Source organism: Pipistrellus kuhlii, unplaced genomic scaffold, assembly GCF_014108245.1.
Source record: "Pipistrellus kuhlii isolate mPipKuh1 unplaced genomic scaffold, mPipKuh1.p scaffold_m20_p_14, whole genome shotgun sequence".
Classification (NCBI taxonomy): Eukaryota; Metazoa; Chordata; class Mammalia; order Chiroptera; family Vespertilionidae; genus Pipistrellus; species Pipistrellus kuhlii.
In genome coordinates, this window is record NW_023425449.1 from 47,230,135 (window position 1) to 47,253,042 (window position 22,908).

Here is a 22,908-nt window from a genome sequence, read left to right on the forward strand (position 1 = left end):
TATGCTCATTAGACTGGACGTCCTTCTGGAATACCTTCCAGATGAAGCCCTGGGCCCCGGGTGCCAGAGGGAAGATGGTGCTGGCAGCTGGGGGAAGGAAGGCCTGCTCTTGCACAAATTTCATGCATCGGGCCTCTGGTTGGTTCATAAAATTATATAGGTTTCAGGTGTGCAATTCTAACACATCATCTGTGTATTGTACTGTGCTCACCACCCCAAGTCACTCTCTTTCCATCACCATTTATCTCCCCTTACCTCCTCCACCTCCCCCACCCTCTTCTGGCAATCACCATCCTTTAACAGTATTTTTAAATTATATAAATGTCTTTATACCTTAATTACTATCTTAATTGAGAATAATGACTATAATTGGCCCTTTTTGTTTTTTTAAATACATTTTTATTGCTTTCAGAGAGGAAAGAAGAGGGAGAGAGAGATAGAAGCATCAATGATGAGAGAGAATCACTGATCAGCTGCCTCCTGGATGCCCTACACTGGGGATGGAGCCCACAACCAGGGCATGTGTCCTGACTGGGAAGCAAACCATGACCTCCTGGTTCACAGGTTGACGCTCAACCACTGATCCACGCCAGCCATGCTTGGCTCTTTTTAAAGGAAAAACACCTTTCAATGTTATACCAAAGAGTTTTAGGATTATCTCTGATTTGGAAAGTTACCAACTTTCAGCCTCTGAGTTTTCCTTTGGTTTTATTTTATTTTTTTGGAACTCCATAAAGTCAGCAACATTTGACTGAGAGAAAAAGTTAAATGGTCACATCTTGCGAATGCTGCACATACGTTAAATCCGTTCTTTCCTGACATTTCCATTGGAGATGCAGTTCCACCCCGAAGGGCCTATCCATTTACACTTCTGTTAAATGTAAGGTGTGTTTTCTTGTAAAGCCACGCGAGGTAGAACTACGCAGGCACGCCATCTTTCCATTCTGGTGCAGACTATCTTAGTAGTTTATACAACTGTGTTACTTATTTAGGAAGGAATAGGCTGAGTAGTGATCCTTCTGCTTATCAGTTATATGACTTACTAGAGGCTCGGTGCACAAAATATGCAGAGGGGAGATCCCCTCAGCCCAGCCTGCGCCCTCTCTAACCCGGGACTCCTTGGGAGATGTCCAACTGCCGATATAGGCCCGATTCTGTAGATTGGGCCTAAACCAGCCGTCGGACATCCCTCTCAAAATCCTGACCACTGGCTCCTAGCTGCTCACCTGCCTGCCTGTTCACCCCCAACTGCCTCCCTCCCCAGCTGGCCTTGTCACCCCTTACTGCCCCTCACCCGCCAGCCTGGTCACCCCAACTGCCTTCAATGTGGAATTGGTCACCCCGTGCAGCCTACTGTTTAATCGCCCCTCACTAACCCTTCTGCCAGCCTAGCACCCCACGAAGCCTGTTCGGTGGTCCATTTGGTCGCTTAGGCTTTTAGATAGATAGATAGATAGATAGATAGATAGATAGATAGATAATTGATAGATAGATAGATAGATAGATAGATAATAGATAGACAGATGATTGATAGAGATAGATAGATAGATGATAGATAGGTGATTGATAGAGATAGATAGATGATTGATAGAGATAGATAGATGATAGATAGGTGGTTGATAGATAGATAGATAATTGATAGATAATAGATAGATAATTGATAGATAGATAGATAATAGATAGATGATTGATAGATAGATAGATAATAGATAGATGATTGATAGAGATAGATAGATGATAGATCAGTGTTTTTCAACCTTTTTTGGGCAAAGGCACACTTGTTTCATGAAAAAAATCACGAGGCACACCACCATTAGAAAATGTTAAAAAATTTAACTCTGTGCCTATATTGACTATATATAAAGTAATTCTCTTGAATAGGAATCAAATAAACACAAAGAAAGTATTTTATAATTACTTTATTATGAAATATTAAGTAAACAAAATAGTGAAAAATTATAAAATTCTTGTCTTGTCTGCACCTACGGCACACCTGGCAACATCTCGCGGCACACAAGTGTGCCACGGAACAGCGGTTGAAAAACGCTGTGATAGATGATTGATAGAGATAGATAGATAGATAGATAGATGATAGACGATTGATAGACATAGATAGATAGATAGATAGATAGATAGATGATAGATAGATAGATAGATAGGTAGACACCCCATTGTATTGCCTCTGAGTGAGTCACATGTTGCCTGAGGCCCATGCCCAGTGCAGGGCGGCCATGCGGGTGTGTGTGGGAGGCTGTGTGCCTGTGCAGGGGAGGCTCCAACAGAGACGCACAATGGGGGTAACCTGTTCGCAGACGGAGAAGTTCTCTGAGTCACCAGCCGTGAATGGGGACAGTGGTGGGGCAGGCTGCGGGTGTGGCCATGCTGTAGCTGGGTCAGGGGTGAAGGGGGCAGGGAGCATGCATTCATTCCTGCTCACAGAGACCGGGAGTGGCCGGTTCTCCAGGGGCAGCAGAGGGGGCCTCTCCCGGGTGAAAGCCTCACGTCTTGCATTCTCCCTGAAAAGGAATCTGTGTCTGGAAAGGGCTGGAGAGAGGCCAGGCCGAGGCCGGCTCCCTGCTCCGTGTCGCCTCTTCAGGTGCAGGCAAGTCCAGGTGCTCGGACCACGGACCGCATGCCTGAGGGGTGACCAGGAACAGTGGGTCTAGAGCGTGGCTCCGTCTGCAGTCTCAGCAGGGTCCCGCTTTGTAACTGCGGCCGGAGGCAGGTGCAGGGACCTGGCCGGCCCGCAGCACAGAGACTGAGTGTGCACTGACTTGCCTCCCTTTCTCCAAACACAGGGCTCTGCTTCCGTTTTGTGTTGTGTTCACATTAAAAAGCGCCAAAAGCTTTAAGGTGTGCGCGGGCCTCTCCCGCCTCCGGGGAAATGCATCTCTCCGCCCCGAGTGGGTGATGCCGGCAAAGGCCACCTCGCCCGGCCGCAGGGCCAGCGCCGCCGGTCCGGCAGGCCGCTGAGGGGTCCGCAGCCCGGCCTCCCCGGCACGCATGCGGGCGCCCGGGGCCTGGGTCCGGGAGGCTCCTGGGGAGGCAGCCAGCACGCGGGAGGAGGCCTCCGGCAGGGCCCGGGGAGCGGGGGTGGGGTGGGGGGGTGTGGGGGGGAGCACATCCCTCTTGGCAGGAGGGCAGTCTGCTTTCCCGCCAGGCTTCTTCTGATTGGGTGAGGGCCGCCACGTCATGGAGGGGCTCTGCTTTACGTCATCAGAGTCTAATGATCTGTTCGCCTGCCTGAAGCTGGCCACCGTGACGTGACTGGAGCCGCAGAGAGCGAGTCCCGGCCGCCGGGAGGACAGACCTCTCCGGCCTCCGGGGCCAGAGCAGCGGGACCGGCCGCTGGCAGAGGCCCAGCTGGCGCTGCTGCCCCACGGGCTGAGCCGGAGGGCGCGCCCTCTGACCCTCCGCTCCGCACCTCCTCCAGGACCCTCAGGCAGGACTCGCCCCCCCACCCCCCCCCCCCCCCCCCCCCCCCCCCCCGCGGGTGCATGGGCTGGCCGGTGGGTCTCTGCTCCCCTTGCGGCCTGTTACCCTCACCCGCACCATAACGCACTCAGCCCGCCTTTCTACCGCGGTCAGACCTTGAGCTCATGGGGGTTTCCTCTTCACCAAAGAAGGAAGGATTAGAGTCATATTTTTACTAAGATTTTGCTTCGATCAGCTGTGACTAATCAGTAAGACTCGCTGCTTGTGCATGGGTGATCAGTTTCTAAAGCGCAGAAATGAATAGTCAAATCAAAATAGTTTCCTTTTCTTTTTCTTAAAAATAACTCTCTTCCTTGCAGACTGCGTGTAGTTCCAGCAAGCCCAAGTATGAAGCTAACAAGGGGCGATTCGGTCCTCTGAGGCTGGCAACTTCCCCTCCTCCATGATAACTTATTTTAATTTCTATTTTTAAGTGTTTTATGGATCAGCTGTGTTTATGCCAGGAGACAGCCTTATTCGACTAGACTTGCAAATTTGCAAAAGCCTCTGTGCTCAGCTTAGATGGGGTGGAGTTTCAGGGTGGAGTCTACAGCCTTGGCTTCCTATCAGCCCCACCCTATCGCTGCAAGCACCTTTTAGAGTAGGGGTGTCGAACTCAATCAGAGAAGGGGCCAAAATCTAAAATCCAGCCTAAATCGCGGGCCGAATGGTTTACTGAACAGTCATAAACTGTCATTGTGATGGAAACGCAGCGGAGTGCAGTGATGACAGCGCGGTGCGGGCCACATTGCAAGGCCTGGCGGGACGGATTTGGCCCGCGGGCCTTGTGTTTGACACATGTGCTCTAGGGCAATCCAGTGGCACAGTCAACAGTCCGTTCTCTGCGTGCATTCACGTGCACGCCTCCGTAGCTCTGCCTTTCGTCACTCCCCTGAGTTTCTGCCTTATAGCCCAGATTCTCCCTGTATGAGCCTGGGTCCCCAGGGTCTCGTCTGGTACTGGGGTTCAGTGCAGTAGGAACTAGAGTTCAGTGCAGTCTGGAGCTTTTATCTCCTTCCCACTAGAGAACGCCAGCCAGGCTCTGAGCTGCCTCATCCTCTCCAGCTATGTCCTCTCTGCATGCGCACACACCCATGTCTCTGTACTTCAGGCTTTTACAGCTCCTCTGATTTTCCTTGTGGTTTTCTCTTTCCTTCTACCATGTTTCCCTGAAAATAAGATATCCTCCGAAAATAAGACCTAGCGCATGGAAAGATAAGACATCCCCTGAAAATAAGACCTAGCACAACTTTGGGAGAAAAAATTAATATAAGACACTGTCTTATTTTCGGGGAAACAGGGTAGTTGTAGAATTTCCAGTCAGTCAGCTTTCCTAAGGTTCTGGATGATGTCCGCTTTGTCTTTATTTGTATTTTTGAAATTGTGTGAGGCTGCAGTTTAGGTGTTTACCTATGCCGCCATCTTGGTTTCTCTCATAAATTATTAACTTTCCTTATCCGTCAAGCAACCCTGAGGCCTAAACTTCCTATGGATCTAGGCCCGCTGGTTGCCACTGACGTCATTACTGAGAACTGCCTGCCAAGAGAATGAGAACCATCACAACTGGCACAAACCCTGCTTCTCAGTCCCTGCGGGAGGGCAGGACCACCGCAAGCAGGAAGCCGCTGTCCGCAGGCGGCTCCAGGGGGAGAGAGGAAAGGGCCTGGGGAAAGCCCGAGCTTCCAGGCACCACGGAAAGGGAAGCTTTATTTAGCCTTCCACGTCGATAAACTAAAATTATGTGGGCAGATATCAAACACAAGCATGTATTCTAACAAAGCTAGCCTGTGTCACACTATTAAGGTCCAAGTGAACAGTCATTACCCCAGAGATCATTGATTTTGAGTCTATCATCCTACCTGTGAGGTGATGATAACTGAGTCAGGAAGGGGAGACATCAGACCTTAGATAATGTCTGACAACAGTATGAAATGTTACAAGAAAAAAATTCAGCCAAGATTTTGATATATGAAAGTCTTAATACACTACTAATAATTATTATCACAATCATGAACAGCTAGCTATCACCAATTAAGCATTAGGTTTTGCAGGAGTAAAATTTTGCCATTATGAGGTGAGTGTTATTTCCACCTCATTTAACAGATCGGGAAATGGAGAGCATGCACGGTCAGGCAGCCATAGAGGCTGGAGACAGGATTGACACCCACGTCCAGCACCCAGCACCCAAGCTCTTGCTGTACTGTAGGCTCGGGTTTGTTTCCTATATCCTGGGTCAAGAAGAGCCCACTCCCACTGGAACTAGCATGTCAGTGTTAACACGAGTCGTCTGCTGCTCTCCACCTCCACTGCATTCTGACGTCCTTTGGAATATTGGCCTGTTAGCTGCAACGACAAGAACTGCTTCTCTCCCTTGCTCTTCCCTGCAGGGCTGTGACACACAGATGCTCCATGACCTGCTGCTCAGGTTGAGATCCACCATCTACTTACCTGGTGACTTTGTCTGCAGAAAGGTGAGTGTGCTGTTTGTCACACGCACGACAGATAACGCGGTACATGGAGGGTGCAGACGTAAGTCAGGAGCTGGTGTGAATTTGCCCAGGGCGAGGCCATGACACAGCAATAGCTAAGGCGGACACTCTGTGAAAACAGCCGTGCTGTCCGAGTTCAATGTGGAACAAGACGACCCGATTTCAGTACCTGCAGGACATAAATGGGTCATCTGAAAAGCTGCCTTTTACAAACGTAAACCTTCAAGCATCACACCCATCGATTCCAAACCTTAAAATGGAGGGAAAGTTAGAGATAAAGGCTGGTCCTGCCCTTTCCTATCATTTACTTCCATCTAGCTCCTCCAGTTAGTGATAGTTAATCTACACTAATAAAAGGGTAATATGCTAATTAGACTGAACAACTTCTGGACAACTTTGCGGACATCCTTTCAGACAAAGCCATTGTGGCGGGGTCAAGGCAGAAGTGGTTAGGGGCGATCAGGCCAGTAAGGGAGAGCAGTTAGGGAGATCAGGCTGGCAGGCAGGTGAGCAGTTAGGAACCAGCAGTCCCAGATTGCAAGAGGGATGTCCGATTTGAGAGGGTGCAGGCTGGGCTGAGGGACACAACCCCCCCCCCCCCCCCCCTGCACAAATTTCATGCATCAGACCATTAACCTTAAAATAAATCTTTTAAAAATATTGCTGTGCTTTTTATGAAAAATGCTCCATGTTCATTATTTTTTAAAAAGGAAAACATATCAAAGCACAGACAAAAATCCCACCACCCAGAAACAACCACTCTCACGTGGGTTGGTCTATCTTGTTATCCTGCTGGATGGGTAGTTTCAGACACGGCATCACACGGTACTGATGTTGTAAAGCTGGTCCCGTCATGTGGCACATTCCACACACACGTCACACATTGTACAGTGATCTTTACAGCCTTGCTTTAGAGCTGCATCATCCTTCAGTCCCGAACATCGTGGTCCGTTTTTGAACATTTGCTAGTGTTTCCTGTAAGCGAACATTTCCCCACATCTCTGAGACTAACGTGCGGGAGGGAAGGTGAGGATTTTGGGTCTTATGTTTTAAGAGACTAAACCCATAGTCAGGACAATAACAAAATGGAAAGCAGAGGAAATGCGCGGTTCAAAGGCAGGAGGGCAGGGAGCAGGGAGCAGGGAGCAGGGAGCAGGGAGCTGGGAGCAGGGAGCAGGGAGCTGGGAGCAGGGAGCTGGGAGCAGGGAGCAGGGAGCTGGGAGCAGGGAGCTGGGAGCAGGGAGCAGGGAGCTGGGAGCAGGGAGCAGGGAGCAGGGAGCTGGGAGCAGGGAGCAGGGAGCAGGGAGCTGGGAGCAGGGAGCAGGGAGCAGGGAGCAGGGAGCAGGGAGAAGGGAGCTGGGAGCAGGGAGCAGGGAGCTGGGAGCAGGGAGCAGGGAGCAGGGAGCAGGGAGCAGGGAGCTGGGAGCTGGGAGCAGGGAGCAGGGAGCTGGGAGCAGGGAGCAGGGAGCAGGGAGCAGGGAGCTGGGAGCAGGGAGCAGGGAGCTGGGAGCAGGGAGCAGGGAGCAGGGAGCTGGGAGCAGGGAGCAGGGAGCAGGGAGCTGGGAGCAGGGAGCTGGGAGCAGGGAGCAGGGAGCTGGGAGCAGGGAGCAGGGAGCTGGGAGCTGGGAGCTGGGAGCAGGGAGCGGACCCGCAGAGCACAGGAAAGACAGCTCGAAGGCCTCAGTACTGTTCAATCAATGAAACTCCTGGAATGTCTGGAACACGACGGGCCAGGCACCGTGCTGGGCTCTGGGGACAATCGCAGGGAAAACATAAAATAAAAAGGCGTTCTTGTCCTCCGGGGACTCGGTCCATGCCAGGCTATTCATCGGTGTCATCAGACTGGCCTGCGGTTCGAGGTCTGGCTCCAGCCTGCACCCTGCTGGTCTGGTGGGGCCCACACAGCAGATGAGTCTTCCCCAGTCGGTGTGGCTCAGCGGTGGAGCATCCACTCAGGAAGCACGAGGTCCCTGCTCGATCCCCAGCAGGGAGTGTGCAGGAGGCAGCCCATTGGTGAAGTTTCTCATTGGTGTTTCTATCTCTCTCTCTTCCTTCCTCTCTCTCTAAAGAGCAAATTAAAAAACAAGTATATTTTAAAAGCTCCCAGGCAATTCTAAAATACAGCCCAAGTTGAGAATCACCGCCTGATGGAAGAGACAAGCAATAAACCAATGAAATAAACAATAAATGACAAGACATAAACGCGTAACTCCAAAACGTGCCACCTCTCGGAAGGGGGGCGAAGGCCGGGAGGTGGCAATGGAGAAGGCGGGCTGGCAGGCGGGCGGGATGACCTTCAGAAAGCCTGATGGCACATGGGGCGGAGGCAGGACAGAGCGTGGCATTCCGGCGGCTGCCGGGCAAACGGCGAGGCCCTGTCCAGCCGAGTGTGGGGCTCCCAGGGCGGCCGGGCGGCGGTGGGACCAGCCTGGTACGGGAGAGGGGGGACTGGAGGCCCGTCTGTGGGAGCCGCGCGTCACAGAAGCTGGCTTCATGGAAGCTCACGGAAGGTCAGGAAAGAGGGCACGGTCACCGGGTCCGGGGAGACCGGGAGGAGCGCGGGGAGCTGTCAGAGGCGGTGCTGGGATGGAAAGCGAACATGCAATCCCACAGCCAGGCCCGGAAGCAGGTGGCTTGGTGACATGAAACCACAGGCGTGTTAGAATGGAAATGCACACAGGACCCTGCGCGAGAGGCACCTGCAGTGACTGCCCGCAGTGCCCTGGCAGTGGGCCTGCCGGCCTCAGAGGGGCCCTCGTGCCTCTTTGGCTGGTGTCTCCCCCATGTCGCACCCGCACCCGTCACTGGGCAGAAGGGGGCACAGCTGCGGGAGAGCAGGACAGGCGGAGCAGAAAGGAGAAGGCAGAGGCCACGGGCTTTTTTGCTCGGCTTTGAAGAGGGGGTTGGAGTCCTAGTTGACAATGACAGAGATGGATGCTGTCACTGACCAGATCTTAGAAATCTGAAATTCGCCTGGTTTTTGCTTGTTGTTTCCACAAACCACTGCAGTCCCCGGAAAGAAACAGGACTGCTCTGTGGAGGTTGCCTGAGTAAGAAGAAACGCCAGGGCTCGGAGTTTGCGACCTGCCTAGTCCTCGTGGGGGGTTAGGGGACTGCCTCCTCTAGGGGGAGCGGGGATGCTTCACAGATCATCCAGGAGTTTTCCCAGAACAAATGGCAGTTACTTTGGGTGTCGCAGTGCTCCCAGCAGCCCTGCAAACAGCTCCCCCACCCCCCCGCCACCCTGAAAACGGGAGGGTTGCCACCCTCCCCTCGGAGCTCTGGCCTCCTGCACGTCCTCCTCATTAGCACACAGCCAGCCTCTGCGGGTTTGATCCCGCTTTGCACATTCCCACCCTGTGCTCGAGACTGTCTACTTCACTCGAAAGCTAATTACACTCGCAGGAAAGGCTGACATTAGCCTAGAAATATGCAAGCAACCGTGCAAGTTTTGGTTCGTTGATTATGCTAAATCTCCTTGGAAATTGTTGAAATGATCGTTAAAAATAATTAAAAGTGCTGAACTATATTTAAGCACCCATTACGCACTTCTGCCTCCTGGCAGCTGTAATAACTGCCTTTGAAAAATCACTCCAGCAACTCAAGCCTCACTCCATGCGGAGAATCAGGGACTGGCCCTGTTCTAATCACTGCTTTCCGAGTGTCTCCTGGAAAACTAATTTCCGGGGACTTGTGAAAAACAGTTCAGAGCCATTCTGTCGGTTCCTAAGAGGTTGGTCTCGGTATTGCAGGTGTGGGTGTGGTCTAGCTGTGTGGGTTAGAGTCGGTGACATGATGCTCTCCATCAGCCTCCAGCCTGTGAGGTTGCTCAGACACCAGTGTTGGAGCCTCCACCACCAGTTTTTAAATAGCAGTGACTCTCTCTCCTCTTTGGCCTCACTGGGATTACTGCCAGAGTTAATGAGCTGAGGAGGGGAGGGGAATACATGGTGATGGGCCGGGACTTGGTTGGGGTGGAACAGTGCACAGTGACGTGTTGTGGAATTGTGTGATTTTGAAACGTGTAATTTTGTTAATCAGTGTCGCCCTGACAAATCCAGCAAAAAGGGGAATAAAGAAAGAAATGAGTTAGTATCTATGAAAGTGCTTTGTAATTATAAAGTAGGATGTTTGATAGAACAAATATAGGAATTAAAATAAGGAGCAATATAACTACCAGATATTGTGATTTTTAAAATACTGTGCAAATGCAAGATAGAGTTATTCGCGTAGAGATCATGGAAATAACCCCACAAGACCCATCTGTAGGGGAAATGTGCTTTGATGTGTACACGAGAATAAATGCGTGCTTAGCATCCTGCCCGGGAACCCAGAGCATCGTCCTGCCTCGCTCGGTCAGGGAGGGATTTTCCGGGCGGTTTCTGCTGCCAGTGCCTGTCCTGCACTTTGCATGGGGGCCTTTCCTTCCTGTAAAATGGAAGTGATACCTCCTCTCCCCTCCTCATAAAGCTAATGGGGAGAGGAGATGAGGGTTTCCCTTCAGAGTTCCCCAAGAGGTAGCGTGTGCCAGGAATTATAGCACAACAGAATCCGTGTTTAGGATAACAGCCCTGGTGCTGAAAGACTCAAAACTTCCCAGAGAGGCTGAGCTGTATCTCCTCCTGATGAGTGAGCGGCTGTCTCTCCTCCTGCTGAGTGAGCGGCTGTCTCTCCTTCCTGAGTGAGCGGCTGTCTCTCCTCCTGCTGAGTGAGCGGCTGTCTCTCCTTCCTGAGTGAGCGGCTGTCTCTCCTCCTTCCTGAGTGAGTGGCTGTCTCTCCTTCCTGAGTGAGCGGCTGTCTCTCCTCCTGCTTGAGTGAGCGGCTGTCTCTCCGCCTTCTGAGTGAGCGGCTGTCTCTCCTTCCTGAGTGAGCGGCTGTCTCTCCTTCCTGAGTGAGCGGCTGTCTCTCCTTCCTGAGTGAGCGGCTGTCTCTCCTCCTTCCTGAGTGAGCGGCTGTCTCTCCTCCTTCCTGAGTGAGCAGCTGTCTCTCCTCCTGCTGAGTGAGCGGCTGTCTCTCCTTCCTGAGTGAGCGGCTGTCTCTCCTTCCTGAGTGAGCGGCTGTCTCTCCTCCTTCCTGAGTGAGCGGCTGTCTCTCCTCCTTCCTGAGTGAGCGGCTGTCTCTCCTCCTTCCTGAGTGAGCGGCTGTCTCTCCTTCCTGAGTGAGCGGCTGTCTCTCCTTCCTGAGTGAGCGGCTGTCTCTCCTTCCTGAGTGAGCGGCTGTCTCTCCTTCCTGAGTGAGCGGCTGTCTCTCCTCCTGCTGAGTGGAGCAGCTGTCTCTCCTCCTGCTGAGTGAGCGGCTGTCTCTCCTCCTTCCTGAGTGAGCGGCTGTCTCTCCTCCTGCTGAGTGAGCGGCTGTCTCTCCTCCTTCCTGAGTGAGCGGCTGTCTCTCCTTCCTGAGTGAGCGGCTGTCTCTCCTTCCTGAGTGAGCGGCTGTCTCTCCTCCCTCCTGAGTGAGCGGCTGTCTCTCCTCCCTCCTGCTGAGTGAGCGGCTGTCTCTCCTCCTGCTGAGTGAGCGGCTGTCTCTCCTTCCTGAGTGAGCGGCTGTCTCTCCTTCCTGAGTGAGCGGCTGTCTCTCCTCCTGCTGAGTGAGCGGCTGTCTCTCCTCCTTCCTGAGTGAGCGGCTGTCTCTCCTCCTTCCTGAGTGAGCGGCTGTCTCTCCTCCTTCCTGAGTGAGCAGCTGTTTCTCCTCCTGCTGAGTGAGCGGCTGTCTCTCCTTCCTGAGTGAGCGGCTGTCTCTCCTTCCTGAGTGAGCGGCTGTCTCTCCTCCTGCTGAGTGAGCGGCTGTCTCTCCTTCCTGAGTGAGCGGCTGTCTCTCCTCCTGCTGAGTGAGCGGCTGTCTCTCCTCCTTCCTGAGTGAGCGGCTGTCTCTCCTCCTTCCTGAGTGAGTGGCTGTCTCTCCTTCCTGAGTGAGCGGCTGTCTCTCCTCCTGCTGAGTGAGCGGCTGTCTCTCCTCCTTCCTGAGTGAGCGGCTGTCTCTCCTTCCTGAGTGAGCGGCTGTCTCTCCTCCTTCCTGAGTGAGCGGCTGTCTCTCCTTCCTGAGTGAGCGGCTGTCTCTCCTCCTTCCTGAGTGAGCAGCTGTCTCTCCTCCTGCTGAGTGAGCGGCTGTCTCTCCTTCCTGAGTGAGCGGCTGTCTCTCCTTCCTGAGTGAGCGGCTGTCTCTCCTCCTTCCTGATTGAGCGGCTCTCTCTCCTCCTTCCTGAGTGAGCGGCTGTCTCTCCTTCCTGAGTGAGCGGCTGTCTCTCCTTCCTGAGTGAGCGGCTGTCTCTCCTCCTTCCTGAGTGAGCGGCTGTCTCTCCTCCTTCCTGAGTGAGCGGCTGTCTCTCCTCCTGCTGAGTGAGCGGCTGTCTCTCCTTCCTGAGTGAGCGGCTGTCTCTCCTCCTGCTGAGTGAGCGGCTGTCTCTCCTCCTTCCTGAGTGAGCGGCTGTCTCTCCTTCCTGAGTGAGCGGCTGTCTCTCCTTCCTGAGTGAGCGGCTGTCTCTCCTCCTGCTGAGTGAGCGGCTGTCTCTCCTCCTGCTGAGTGAGCGGCTGTCTCTCCTTCCTGCTGAGTGAGCGGCTGTCTCTCCTCCTGCCTGAGTGAGCGGCTGTCTCTCCTCCTTCCTGAGTGAGCGGCTGTCTCTCCTCCTCTGAGTGAGCGGCTGTCTCTCCTCCTGCTGAGTGAGCGGCTTGTCTCTCCTCCTTCTGAGTGAGCGGCTGTCTCTCCTTCCTGAGTGAGCGGCTGTTCTCCTCCTTCCTGAGTGAGCGGCTGTCTCTCCTCTCCTGAGTGAGCGGCTGTCTCTCCTCTCCTGAGTGAGCGGCTGTCTCTCCTCCTGCTGAGTGAGCGGCTGTCTCTCCTCCTGCTGAGTGAGCGGCTGTCTCTCCTCCTGCTGAGTGAGCGGCTGTCTCTCCTCCTTCCTGAGTGAGCGGCTGTCTCTCCTTCCTGAGTGAGCGGCTGTCTCTCCTTCCTGAGTGAGCGGCTGTCTCTCCTCCTGCTGAGTGAGCGGCTGTCTCTCCTCCTTCCTGAGTGAGCGGCTGTCTCTCCTCCTTCCTGAGTGAGCGGCTGTCTCTCCTTCCTGAGTGAGCGGCTGTCTCTCCTCCTTCCTGAGTGAGCGGCTGTCTCTCCTTCCTGAGTGAGCGGCTGTCTCTCCTCCTGCTGAGTGAGCGGCTGTCTCTCCTCCTTCCTGAGTGAGCGGCTGTCTCTCCTCCTTCCTGAGTGAGCGGCTGTCTCTCCTTCCTGAGTGAGCGGCTGTCTCTCCTCCTGCTGAGTGAGCGGCTGTCTCTCCTCCTGCTGAGTGAGCGGCTGTCTCTCCTTCCTGAGTGAGCGGCTGTCTCTCCTCCTGCTGAGTGAGCGGCTGTCTCTCCTTCCTGAGTGAGCGGCTGTCTCTCCTCCTGCTGAGTGAGCGGCTGTCTCTCCTCCTGCTGAGTGAGCGGCTGTCTCTCCTCCTTCCTGAGTGAGCGGCTGTCTCTCCTCCTGCTGAGTGAGCGGCTGTCTCTCCTTCCTGAGTGAGCGGCTGTCTCTCCTCCTTCCTGAGTGAGCGGCTGTCTCTCCTTCCTGAGTGAGCGGCTGTCTCTCCTCCTTCCTGAGTGAGCGGCTGTCTCTCCTTCCTGAGTGAGCGGCTGTCTCTCCTCCTTCCTGAGTGAGCGGCTGTCTCTCCTTCCTGAGTGAGCGGCTGTCTCTCCTCCTGCTGAGTGAGCGGCTGTCTGTCTCTCCTCCTTCCTGAGTGAGCGGCTGTCTCTCCTCCTTCCTGAGTGAGCGGCTGTCTCTCCTCCTTCCTGAGTGAGCAGCTGTCTCTCCTCCTGCTGAGTGAGCGGCTGTCTCTCCTTCCTGAGTGAGCGGCTGTCTCTCCTTCCTGAGTGAGCGGCTGTCTCTCCTCCTTCCTGAGTGAGCGGCTGTCTCTCCTCCTTCCTGAGTGAGCGGCTGTCTCTCCTCCTGCTGAGTGAGCGGCTGTCTCTCCTTCCTGAGTGAGCGGCTTGTCTATCCTCCTGCTGAGTGAGCGGCTGTCTCTCCTCCTTCCTGAGTGAGCGGCTGTCTCTCCTTCCTGAGTGAGCGGCTGTCTCTCCTTCCTGAGTGAGCGGCTGTCTCTCCTCCTGCTGAGTGAGCGGCTGTCTCTCCTCCTTCCTGAGTGAGCGGCTGTCTCTCCTCCTTCCTGAGTGAGCGGCTGTCTCTCCTCCTGCTGAGTGAGCGGCTGTCTCTCCTCCTTCCTGAGTGAGCGGCTGTCTCTCCTTCCTGAGTGAGCGGCTGTCTCTCCTCCTGCTGAGTGAGCGGCTGTCTCTCCTCCTGCTGAGTGAGCGGCTGTCTCTCCTCCTTCCTGAGTGAGCGGCTGTCTCTCCTCCTGCTGAGTGAGCGGCTGTCTCTCCTCCTTCCTGAGTGAGCGGCTGTCTCTCCTCCTTCCTGAGTGAGCGGCTGTCTCTCCTCCTGAGTGTCTCTCCTTCCTGAGTGAGCGGCTGTCTCTCCTCCTTCCTGAGTGAGCGGCTGTCTCTCCTTCCTGAGTGAGCGGCTGTCTCTCCTCCTTCCTGAGTGAGCGGCTGTCTCTCCTCCTTCCTGAGTGAGCGGCTGTCTCTCCTTCCTGAGTGAGCGGCTGTCTCTCCTCCTTCCTGAGTGAGCGGCTGTCTCTCCTCCTGCTGAGTGAGCGGCTGTCTCTCCTCCTGCTGAGTGAGCGGCTGTCTCTCCTCCTTCCTGAGTGAGCGGCTGTCTCTCCTCCTTCCTGAGTGAGCGGCTGTCTCGCAGGCCCTCTCTTCCGGGGAACAAAGGGCACATCATCGCCGCCATTGCAGAGCATAAACTCGAGTCCCCGCTGTTCCATCCTGAGTTCAGGTTGTGCTTTGGACCTTTTGACAATATCGAGGCACTGTCATCAGAGAGTTGCTAGGATTGTGCAACTGGCTCGTTCAGAGTTGAACAGCTGTTCGTGGCCCAGATGCTACCTAGGTCTCCAGTGAGGCACAGTCATCTGCCTCTCGGAGGGAGGAGGAGTCCCGAGGGTCCCACCACCCACTGGCGTGGTGGCTCCTATGAGTCCCCACGAAGCTGTCACTGTGGCTGAGGCGCTGCGGCAGCAGCCATGCAGGGCCGGCGGGGAAGGACATCAGGCAGCAGCTGGAGGCAGGAGCGGGCCTCCGGGCCTCCTCCCGGGGGAGCCGCGGCCTCTCCAGCGGGCGGGCAGAGGCTGGGGCAGGAGCGGGCCTCCGGGCCTCCTCCCCGGGGGAGCCGCGGCCTCTCCAGCGGGCGGGCAGAGGCTGGGGCAGGAGCGGGCCTCCGGGCCTCCTCCCGGGGGAGCCGCGGCCTCTCCAGCGGGCGGGCAGAGGCTGGGGCAGGAGCGGGCCTCCGGGCCTCCTCCTCGGGGGAGCCGCGGCCTCTCCAGCGGGCGGGCAGAGGCTGGGGCAGGAGCGGGCCTCCGGGCCTCCTCCCCGGGGGAGCCGCGGCCTCTCCAGCGGGGCGGTGGGCACAGAGCTGACGTCTGCCCAGCGGGAAGCCTGGCTGCCTGTGGGATCTGTGGCAGGGTTTTCACTCAGTTGTATGTTCAGTTCCAGTGGACACACACGTTGTGTTGGTTTCGGGTGGACAGCACAGTGGTCAGACTGTGTCACTCACAGAGCCGTCACCCTCTATGTCTAGCATCCACGAGGCCCCATACATGGCTTTTGTTCTGCTGGTTCTTTGATTTTTAGATTCAGTTGTTGAGACTGTGTATTTATTGCCCTTTTATGGTTCTTACCTGAGGCTGGTCACACAGCTGCAGGACCAACCATGGATTAGACTCGAGAGTAGACACCAGGGACCCTCACAGCCTTCCTTCCGCTGAGCGGTGCTGACAGCTGTGTGTCCTGCCCGGGGCCTCGGGCACCCACAATAACGGCATCCTGGGGCCAGGGGAGAACACAGGCTGCCCGGGTCCTTGCCCTGCCCCCAGGGCCCCAGGATAAGCAGGAACCGCCACATCCCATCTCCCTCCACACGGAGAGGGAGGACAGCGCACACAGCCTGTGCCCAGCTGCTAAAGCCAGCCTGGTGCTGAGGAGCCATGGCTGTAGCCCAGTGCTCTGGGCAGACGGGCGCCTTCTCCAAAGCAAAGCAGCTCCCGGCAGCACGGACACCAGGACACCAGTTCTCCCTCCCACGTCCGCCCGGGCAGTGCTGGCTGAGCTGTCACCATGTGCCCACAGACACCCCTGCTCACAGGCCCACACACACCCCTGCTCACAGGCCCACACACACCCCTGCTCACAGGCCCACACACACCCCTGCTCACAGGCCCACACACACCCCTGCTCATAGGCCCTAATAGCTTCCTTCCATGCATGACATCTGGGAGGTGAATGTGCTCCTGTGGAGTGACAGCTGTAGTAAAGTCCCTCTCTCTTGGCCGCAGGGAGAGGTCGGCAGGGAAATGTACATCGTGAAGCAGGGGCAGCTGTGGGTTCTCGGAGGCGCCGATGCTGCTCAAGTCCTGGCCACTCTGACAGCGGGGACGGTGTTCGGAGAGCTTAGGTACGGGAAGGCCCCCACGCCTCAAAGCCTGCGTTTGTCACAGAAGAGAGATCTTAGCTCCTAACACATGGACGGTCCCTCTTCATGGTATTAAAGGTCTGACTGTGAGCGTTGGGAAGGCGAGGACTCGGCGCACTCCCAGGTGCCCTGGCCTTCCCCAGAGACCTCTCCGGTGGCCCTGTCCGGAGACCCTGTCCGGAGGCCCTGTCCTGTGGCCATGTCCGGAGGCCCTGTCCTGTGGCCCTGTCCGGAGGCCCTGTCCGGAGGCCCTGTCCGGAGGCCCTGTCCGGTGACCAGGTCCGATGGCCCTGTCCGATGGCCCTGTCCGGAGGCCCTGTCCGATGGCCCTGTCCGGAGGCCCTGTCTGATGGCCATGTCCAATGGCCCTGTCCGGTGGTTCTGTCCGGAGGCCCTGTCCGGAGGCCCTGTCCGGTGGCCATGTCCGGAGGCCCTGTCCGATGGCCCTGTCCGGAGGCCCTGTCCGGAGGCCCTGTCCGGAGGCCCTGTCCGATGGCCCTGTCCGGAGGCCCTGTCCGGTGGCCCTGTCCGGTGGCCCTGTCCGGAGGCCCTGTCCGGTGGCCCTGTCCGGTGGCCCTGTCCGATGGCCCTGTCCGGTGGCCCTGTCCGGTGACCATGTCCAGTGACCATGTCCGGACGCCCTGTCCGATGGCCCTGTCCGGTGGCCCTGTCCGGTGGCCCTGTCCGATGGCCCTGTCCGGTGGCCCTGTCCGGAGGCCCTGTCTGATGGCCCTGTCCGGTGGCCCTGTCCGGTGACCATGTCCGATGGCCCTGTCCGGTGGCCCTGTCGTGCTGAGGCCCCAGTCTGTTCGCAGTGGGGAGGCTGAGCAGGTGCTGGAAGGAGGGATGGATGGATGAACAGCGGAGGGAGGGAGAGCACCCTGGTGTGGAGGCAGCGAGTGATGAGAGCACAGCTGTGGGGCCAGAGTCCACAGCTTTGCCCAGCACTTCTGGTTCTGTCCGTGCTCCTTCCTTCTCTCGTCCTGTTTCTGCATCTTAAAAACTACAATAGTTGAACTTACCTCAGAGAGCTGACAGATGGGTTAATTATTATTATGCTATCCGACATCTATTAAGAGCTCAATAAATATTAACTATTGTAATTATTATTTACTATTGACCAGGACAAGTTTATCCCCAAGAATAAGAAGATCTAGGCATTTTGTGGGTTAGACACTTCCACACATGTTATTGTATTTAAACGTTCTCACTTATTCATCCAGCATATATCCACTGCATGCTTAGTGCCTGCTAGATTACAAGCACTGCCCCAGACTTGGAGACAGACTGTAAACACGGGAATCCAGTGCTGCCCTCACAGGTTATTTTCCGGAAAAAGGGACCGATGTGTAATGCAGGCTGCGCACAGAGTGGTGCTCCGTGGCGCCTGGAGAGACTTCCTTATTTCACTGGGTTTGCAGCAACAGGCTGTTCCTCTGCATGGCTCTAAGCAGTCCCAGAAAACGACAGTCCTCCTTCAGTGTCTGCTAATGAAACCATTTTCTCTGGGCCTGTTTATTTGCTCACCGCTCACCACTCATCGCCCCTCCCCCCAGCCAGGCTGGCCTCCTCTCCTCCTCACTTTCCCAACATCCAGGAAATAAAGGAAAGATGCTTTTATTTATTTATTTTTTTTATTTTATTGATATTTTACAGAGCGGAAGGGAGAGAGATAGAGAGCTAGGAACGACGATGAGAGAGAAGCATCGGCCAGCTGCCTCTTGCACACCCCCTACTGGGGATATGCCCACAACCAAGGTACATGCCCTCGACCGGAATCGAACCTGGGACCTTTCAGTCCCCAAGCCGAAGCTCTATCCACTGAGCCAAACCGGTTTCGGCAGGAAAGATGCTTTGACTTAAAGTCAGGTCTGGTCTTGGATTTTAATTTCAACAAGACTCATAGGCATTGCTCTTGAATGAGCCCCTTTCCTTATGCTGGACCTCAGTGTCCATGGCGGGGAGGACAGGTAAGAGAGAACCTGCCTGTCCAGGGGTCCTGGTCACTGATGTAGGACATTGCTAGCTGTCTGACTCCAGACAAACAGTTACGCTGCTTATTTGTTGGTTGGACAGAGTGTTTTCCAGCCAGAGTATCCCAGCAGAGTCCTCCCCGGGGCACCTGGAGGGTGGAAATGAACAGGGATGGAAACGATTCAATGACATGTTACTCTTCTGTCCTTTCTCATACTTTTCACCTGACAACAGTATCATTGTCCTCCCTCGTGAAGAATTCCTTCATTCTTTCTCATACTTTTCACCTGGCTTCTTCTTTGTTCATCCCCTTGCTCTCAGGCCAGTTCACGTCTGAAACCAGGACCTGCTGTGGGGAAAGGGCTGTGTGCTTTGTGCCTGTGCAGTCGAAGCTCTAAGGCGACAGGAATCCAGGCATGGGGTTTTCCTCCAACAAACAGGAGGTGGCCCCGGCGAACATGTGTTTGCCTTGCAATAGTTCCATTTACACACACACACACAGCTTTCATGTTGCCCTACTCCCGATACATACCTGGCTTTTGGACACGCAGGTCCTCTCACACTGAATGTACCTCACCCCGCCATCGCACCTGTGAACACCATGCTGGGATGTTCAGCTCAGGTCAGCTCAGCGCAGGGGCCTCCCTGGCTGAGGAAACGTGACATCTGGGGGTGGCTGTGAGGGTTTGGGGACAGATGGGCATTCGGATCAGTGAGTGCAGATGGCCCTCAGAGAGGTTGGGACCTGCGTCTGCTGAGGCTGAAAGACCAGGAAAGGCGGAGTGAGGAGAGTGGAGTGCACGCTCACTGCCCGAGCTGAGACGTCCCCCTTCTCTGCCCTTGGACATGAGCCATGAGCACTCTTGGGTCCTGGGCTCTTGACCCCAGACCTGACTTAGCCCACCAGCTCCGTTCTCTCCGCAGCTTCCTGGTCCCCAGCCTGCTTACGGCAGAGTACACGCTCCGGCTTCTGGGAGCAGTTACCTTCCTCCTGCACAAAGTTAGCACATTTGTTGCGAGTTAGTTACATAACACAAATTCAGGTTCAAAAGTTCTCAGCCAGAAATTTACCTGGTAGCACCATTTTCACAATTGAATATCAGGAGTCCATAAGCACTGTCTGCCTAAAGATGATCAGACACTTACAGCAGATGCTCCCAGTGGCCTGCCTCCTAACAGGGAGACAAGGAGCTGCTCCGAGGCGCACTGAATAAATGACTAGTGGCATCTCCTCCCCAAGCCTGTGTCCTTTCCAGAAACTGCACTGTGCTCTCGGAACTCTCCTCTCCCCAGCCTCACTGTGCTGACAACACCCAGCCCTCAGTGGCTGCATGATGGCCGTGAGAACCAAAAAGGTCCTTAGGTTTGTGTCTGAGGTCCCGGCACACAGAGGAGGCTCTAGAATTGGAGCCAGTCCTTGTTTCCTGGACACTAATCACTATTCCTGGGTGTCCCCAGCAATGCTCCTTCCGAAACTGTGTGGGATCCTCTCACTCTGGTGCTTAATGAGTGAAGCTTTCTATCGTGGAATGCTAGAGAAGTGCTTGCGGAGGGGAGTGCTATTTTAAACAGTGCAGAGAGAGTTTGGGCAACATGCATTTGGCAATTACTTTGTTCAAATACTCATCAAGCACTGCAAATGTGTAACCTGTAATCAAGGTTAATTAAAGCTGGAGAAATCTAAAAATAACCTGTCATTTAAACATGTAATTTCCATTCTGTTGTCATAGTCTGACAGCACAGAGACACTCTCGGGCCCAAATTAAGCTCCCGTGGCCACCTAGCTCTGGCTGACCTCTGCACCCTGTGTCCAAGGAGACAGGTGGGAATGGAATAGGCTCATCCAAGCATCGAGTCTTCAAATATTAACATCCATTCCATGGAGAGAAAGGCAGGGAGATAGATATATAGGTAGATACATGACTGAAGAGATGATTATGGTGATAGATGATAGATAGGTAGGTGAATAATAGATAATGATAGATAATAGAAAGATTGATTAACGGATGATATGTAGGTAAGTAAATAGATAGGTAAATAACTAATAGATTGGTGAATGATATATAGAGATTGAGTAATGGATAATAAATAGGTAAGTAAATAGGAAAATAGATAAATAGCTAATATATTGATTAATGAATGTTATATAGATGATAGGTGATAGATAGATAGATAGATAGATTATAGATAGATAGATAGATAGATAGATAGATAGATAGATATAGATATAGATAGATAGATAGATAGATAGATAGATAGATAAAAATGTATTTTGCTTAAAGAAAAGGTGAAGGCAGAGAGTGTCTTGGGAGAACCTCAGGAAAGGACGGAAATGTCCATGTTTTTGCCATGGAGCAATACGTTTAAAATGTGGAACAAAGAGGTAAGTGTTGACATGGCCCACGTGTGTAGTTCCAAGTGCACACTTTCTGTGTTGGAGGAGTAACTTCACTCTCAGCGGCCTGGCGGGGCCTGCGCCACATTCAGTGTGCAGTGCAGGTAGAAGCCCTGTCTGGGCCTCACGGGGGCCTAGCACTAGGTTCTCCCCTTTTCTGCCTTTAATGGCGCATTCCATATGATCCCATCTTCTCTCCTCCCTTAGCACAGCAATTGTACTCCTTTCAAAAGCTTTGGTGGTGGCCCTAGAGTTTGCAGTCCACCTTTTAAATGGAGTCAAGCTCCCTTCACATAACACTGGACTGCTTACACGTGTGTGCAGCCTCGTAACGGTTCCCCATTCTTCCCTCCAGCCTCAGGACACGGGCAGTCCTTGCCCTTACCCACGTGCTGGAGTTACCTTTTAGATCAGTTAAGATTAAGAGAAATGAAATATTTTAGTGTCGTTTTACCTCCATTTGCTCCTTCTCCGTGTCTTCCATTCTCTACGAAGACCCACGTTTCTAACAGTATCATTGTCCTCCCTCGTGAAGAATTCCTTCAACATTTCTTGCAGAGTGGTTCTGCTAATGTCATTCCTAATTTTTGTTTTTCCTGACAATCTTTGTGTCTCCTTCACTTTCAAAGGACAATTTCATGCACAAAGAATTGTGGGTGATCATCCCACTCTCTTCTCACTTGCACAGTTTGGGATAAAAAGTCTGCTGTTGTAGTTATTATCTTTGTTCCTCCAGCTCTTTTCAAGGTTTTCTTTATTTTTGATTTATTACCATTTAATTATGATATGTCTAGGGATAGAGTTTCTTGGGTAGTAGTATTTTATGCTCAGAAATGCCTGAGTTTTCTGGATCTGTTGTCTGGTGTCTGTCATTAATTTTGGAAACTTCTTTGCCATCATTACTTCATGTATTTCTATAGTATTAGAGAATGGTGTTTGCTTATCTGCAGACCACAGGAACATTCTGAAGGTCCCCAGTGCCTGACTAGTTTGTTCACAATTAGCAGCCAGTGGGAAGCTCACTTTCGGCAGCAGCAGCTGGAGGAGGGCACATTGTCTACAGTCAGCCCTCAGGCTAAGCGTCCTGCAGCTACACACACACACACACACACACACACACACACACACACACACACGACTGTGCTTATTCGTGTGGCCTTCTTTCTCCGGGTCTGACTAGTTGACTCTGAGACATTCAGTCTGTGTTATCATAGCCAAAAGTGGTGTTCATTTTTGAACATTTGAGATATGTTTTTTCTTTACTTGGTTTCAAAGATCAAACCTTATTTTCCAAGTTACTGGTGAATGATAGTATTTTTGTTCACTTGGTGTGTGTTTTTGTTGTATTGGTGTGTTTTTTTGTTTGTTTGTTTGTTTGTTCGTTTGTTTGTTTGGGGGGGTTACTGGTGAATGATAGTATTTTTGTTCACTTGATGTGTGTTTTTGTTGTATTGGTGTGTTTTTTTGTTTGTTCGTTTGTTTGTTTGTTTGTTTGTTTTATTCATTTTATTCACTCTGTTGGTTACTCCCCAAATGCAAAACTCTCAGCTATGTCTCTGAGGAACATAAATCCCAGAATCCAGTGACATTCAGGACGTTGTATGCGAGTGACTTAGCTACAGAGCAGTTGGGATACTGAGAAATGAGGTGGTCTGGGAGGTAAGGATGGGGAGACATGGGAGTCACCTTTGTAAGCAGGCATCACTGAGATTTGAGCATTTCCAGGCTGGGGTGGGACAGGGGCAGGCAGTCACCAGAACCCTGCGGGCCTATTAGGCCAGGAGGCTTGGGAGCTCGGAATTGTGGGAACAGCCTTCTCACCTAGTCCTGGCGAAGGCGAGAGGAATGCTGCAGCCCCACTGCCTGCGCCCCCACTTATTCTGGTGGTCCTCCCCGGGGGGCCCCAGAGTGGAGGCCCGCCGCAGGAGTCAGCCTCCTGTGCAAACGGGCAGCAGTGGGTCCAGAAAAACAAAGAGGGGACACAGTCCAGACTGCGCTCCTGGGACCTGGCGGAGTCCCACAGGCGCTGAGGGGCCCCGTGCCTGATGGGAGGCTGAGCGGGGCAACCTTCGGAGGCTCGGGGCTCAGTGGGCT

At 53.8% G+C, this 22,908-nt stretch overlaps 1 protein-coding gene across 1 annotated transcript in view; it reads left to right on the forward strand.

The window, feature by feature from the left end:
* Positions 1-22,908, forward strand: part of CNGB3 (cyclic nucleotide gated channel subunit beta 3) — a 52,749-nt gene that overhangs the window by 29,268 nt on the left and 573 nt on the right. The window contains exons 10-11 of the mRNA XM_045581599.1: positions 5,862-5,945; positions 16,309-16,427. Of these exons, the coding sequence (XP_045437555.1) occupies positions 5,862-5,945; positions 16,309-16,427 (203 nt within the window). The remainder of the gene's footprint in view (positions 1-5,861; positions 5,946-16,308; positions 16,428-22,908) is intronic.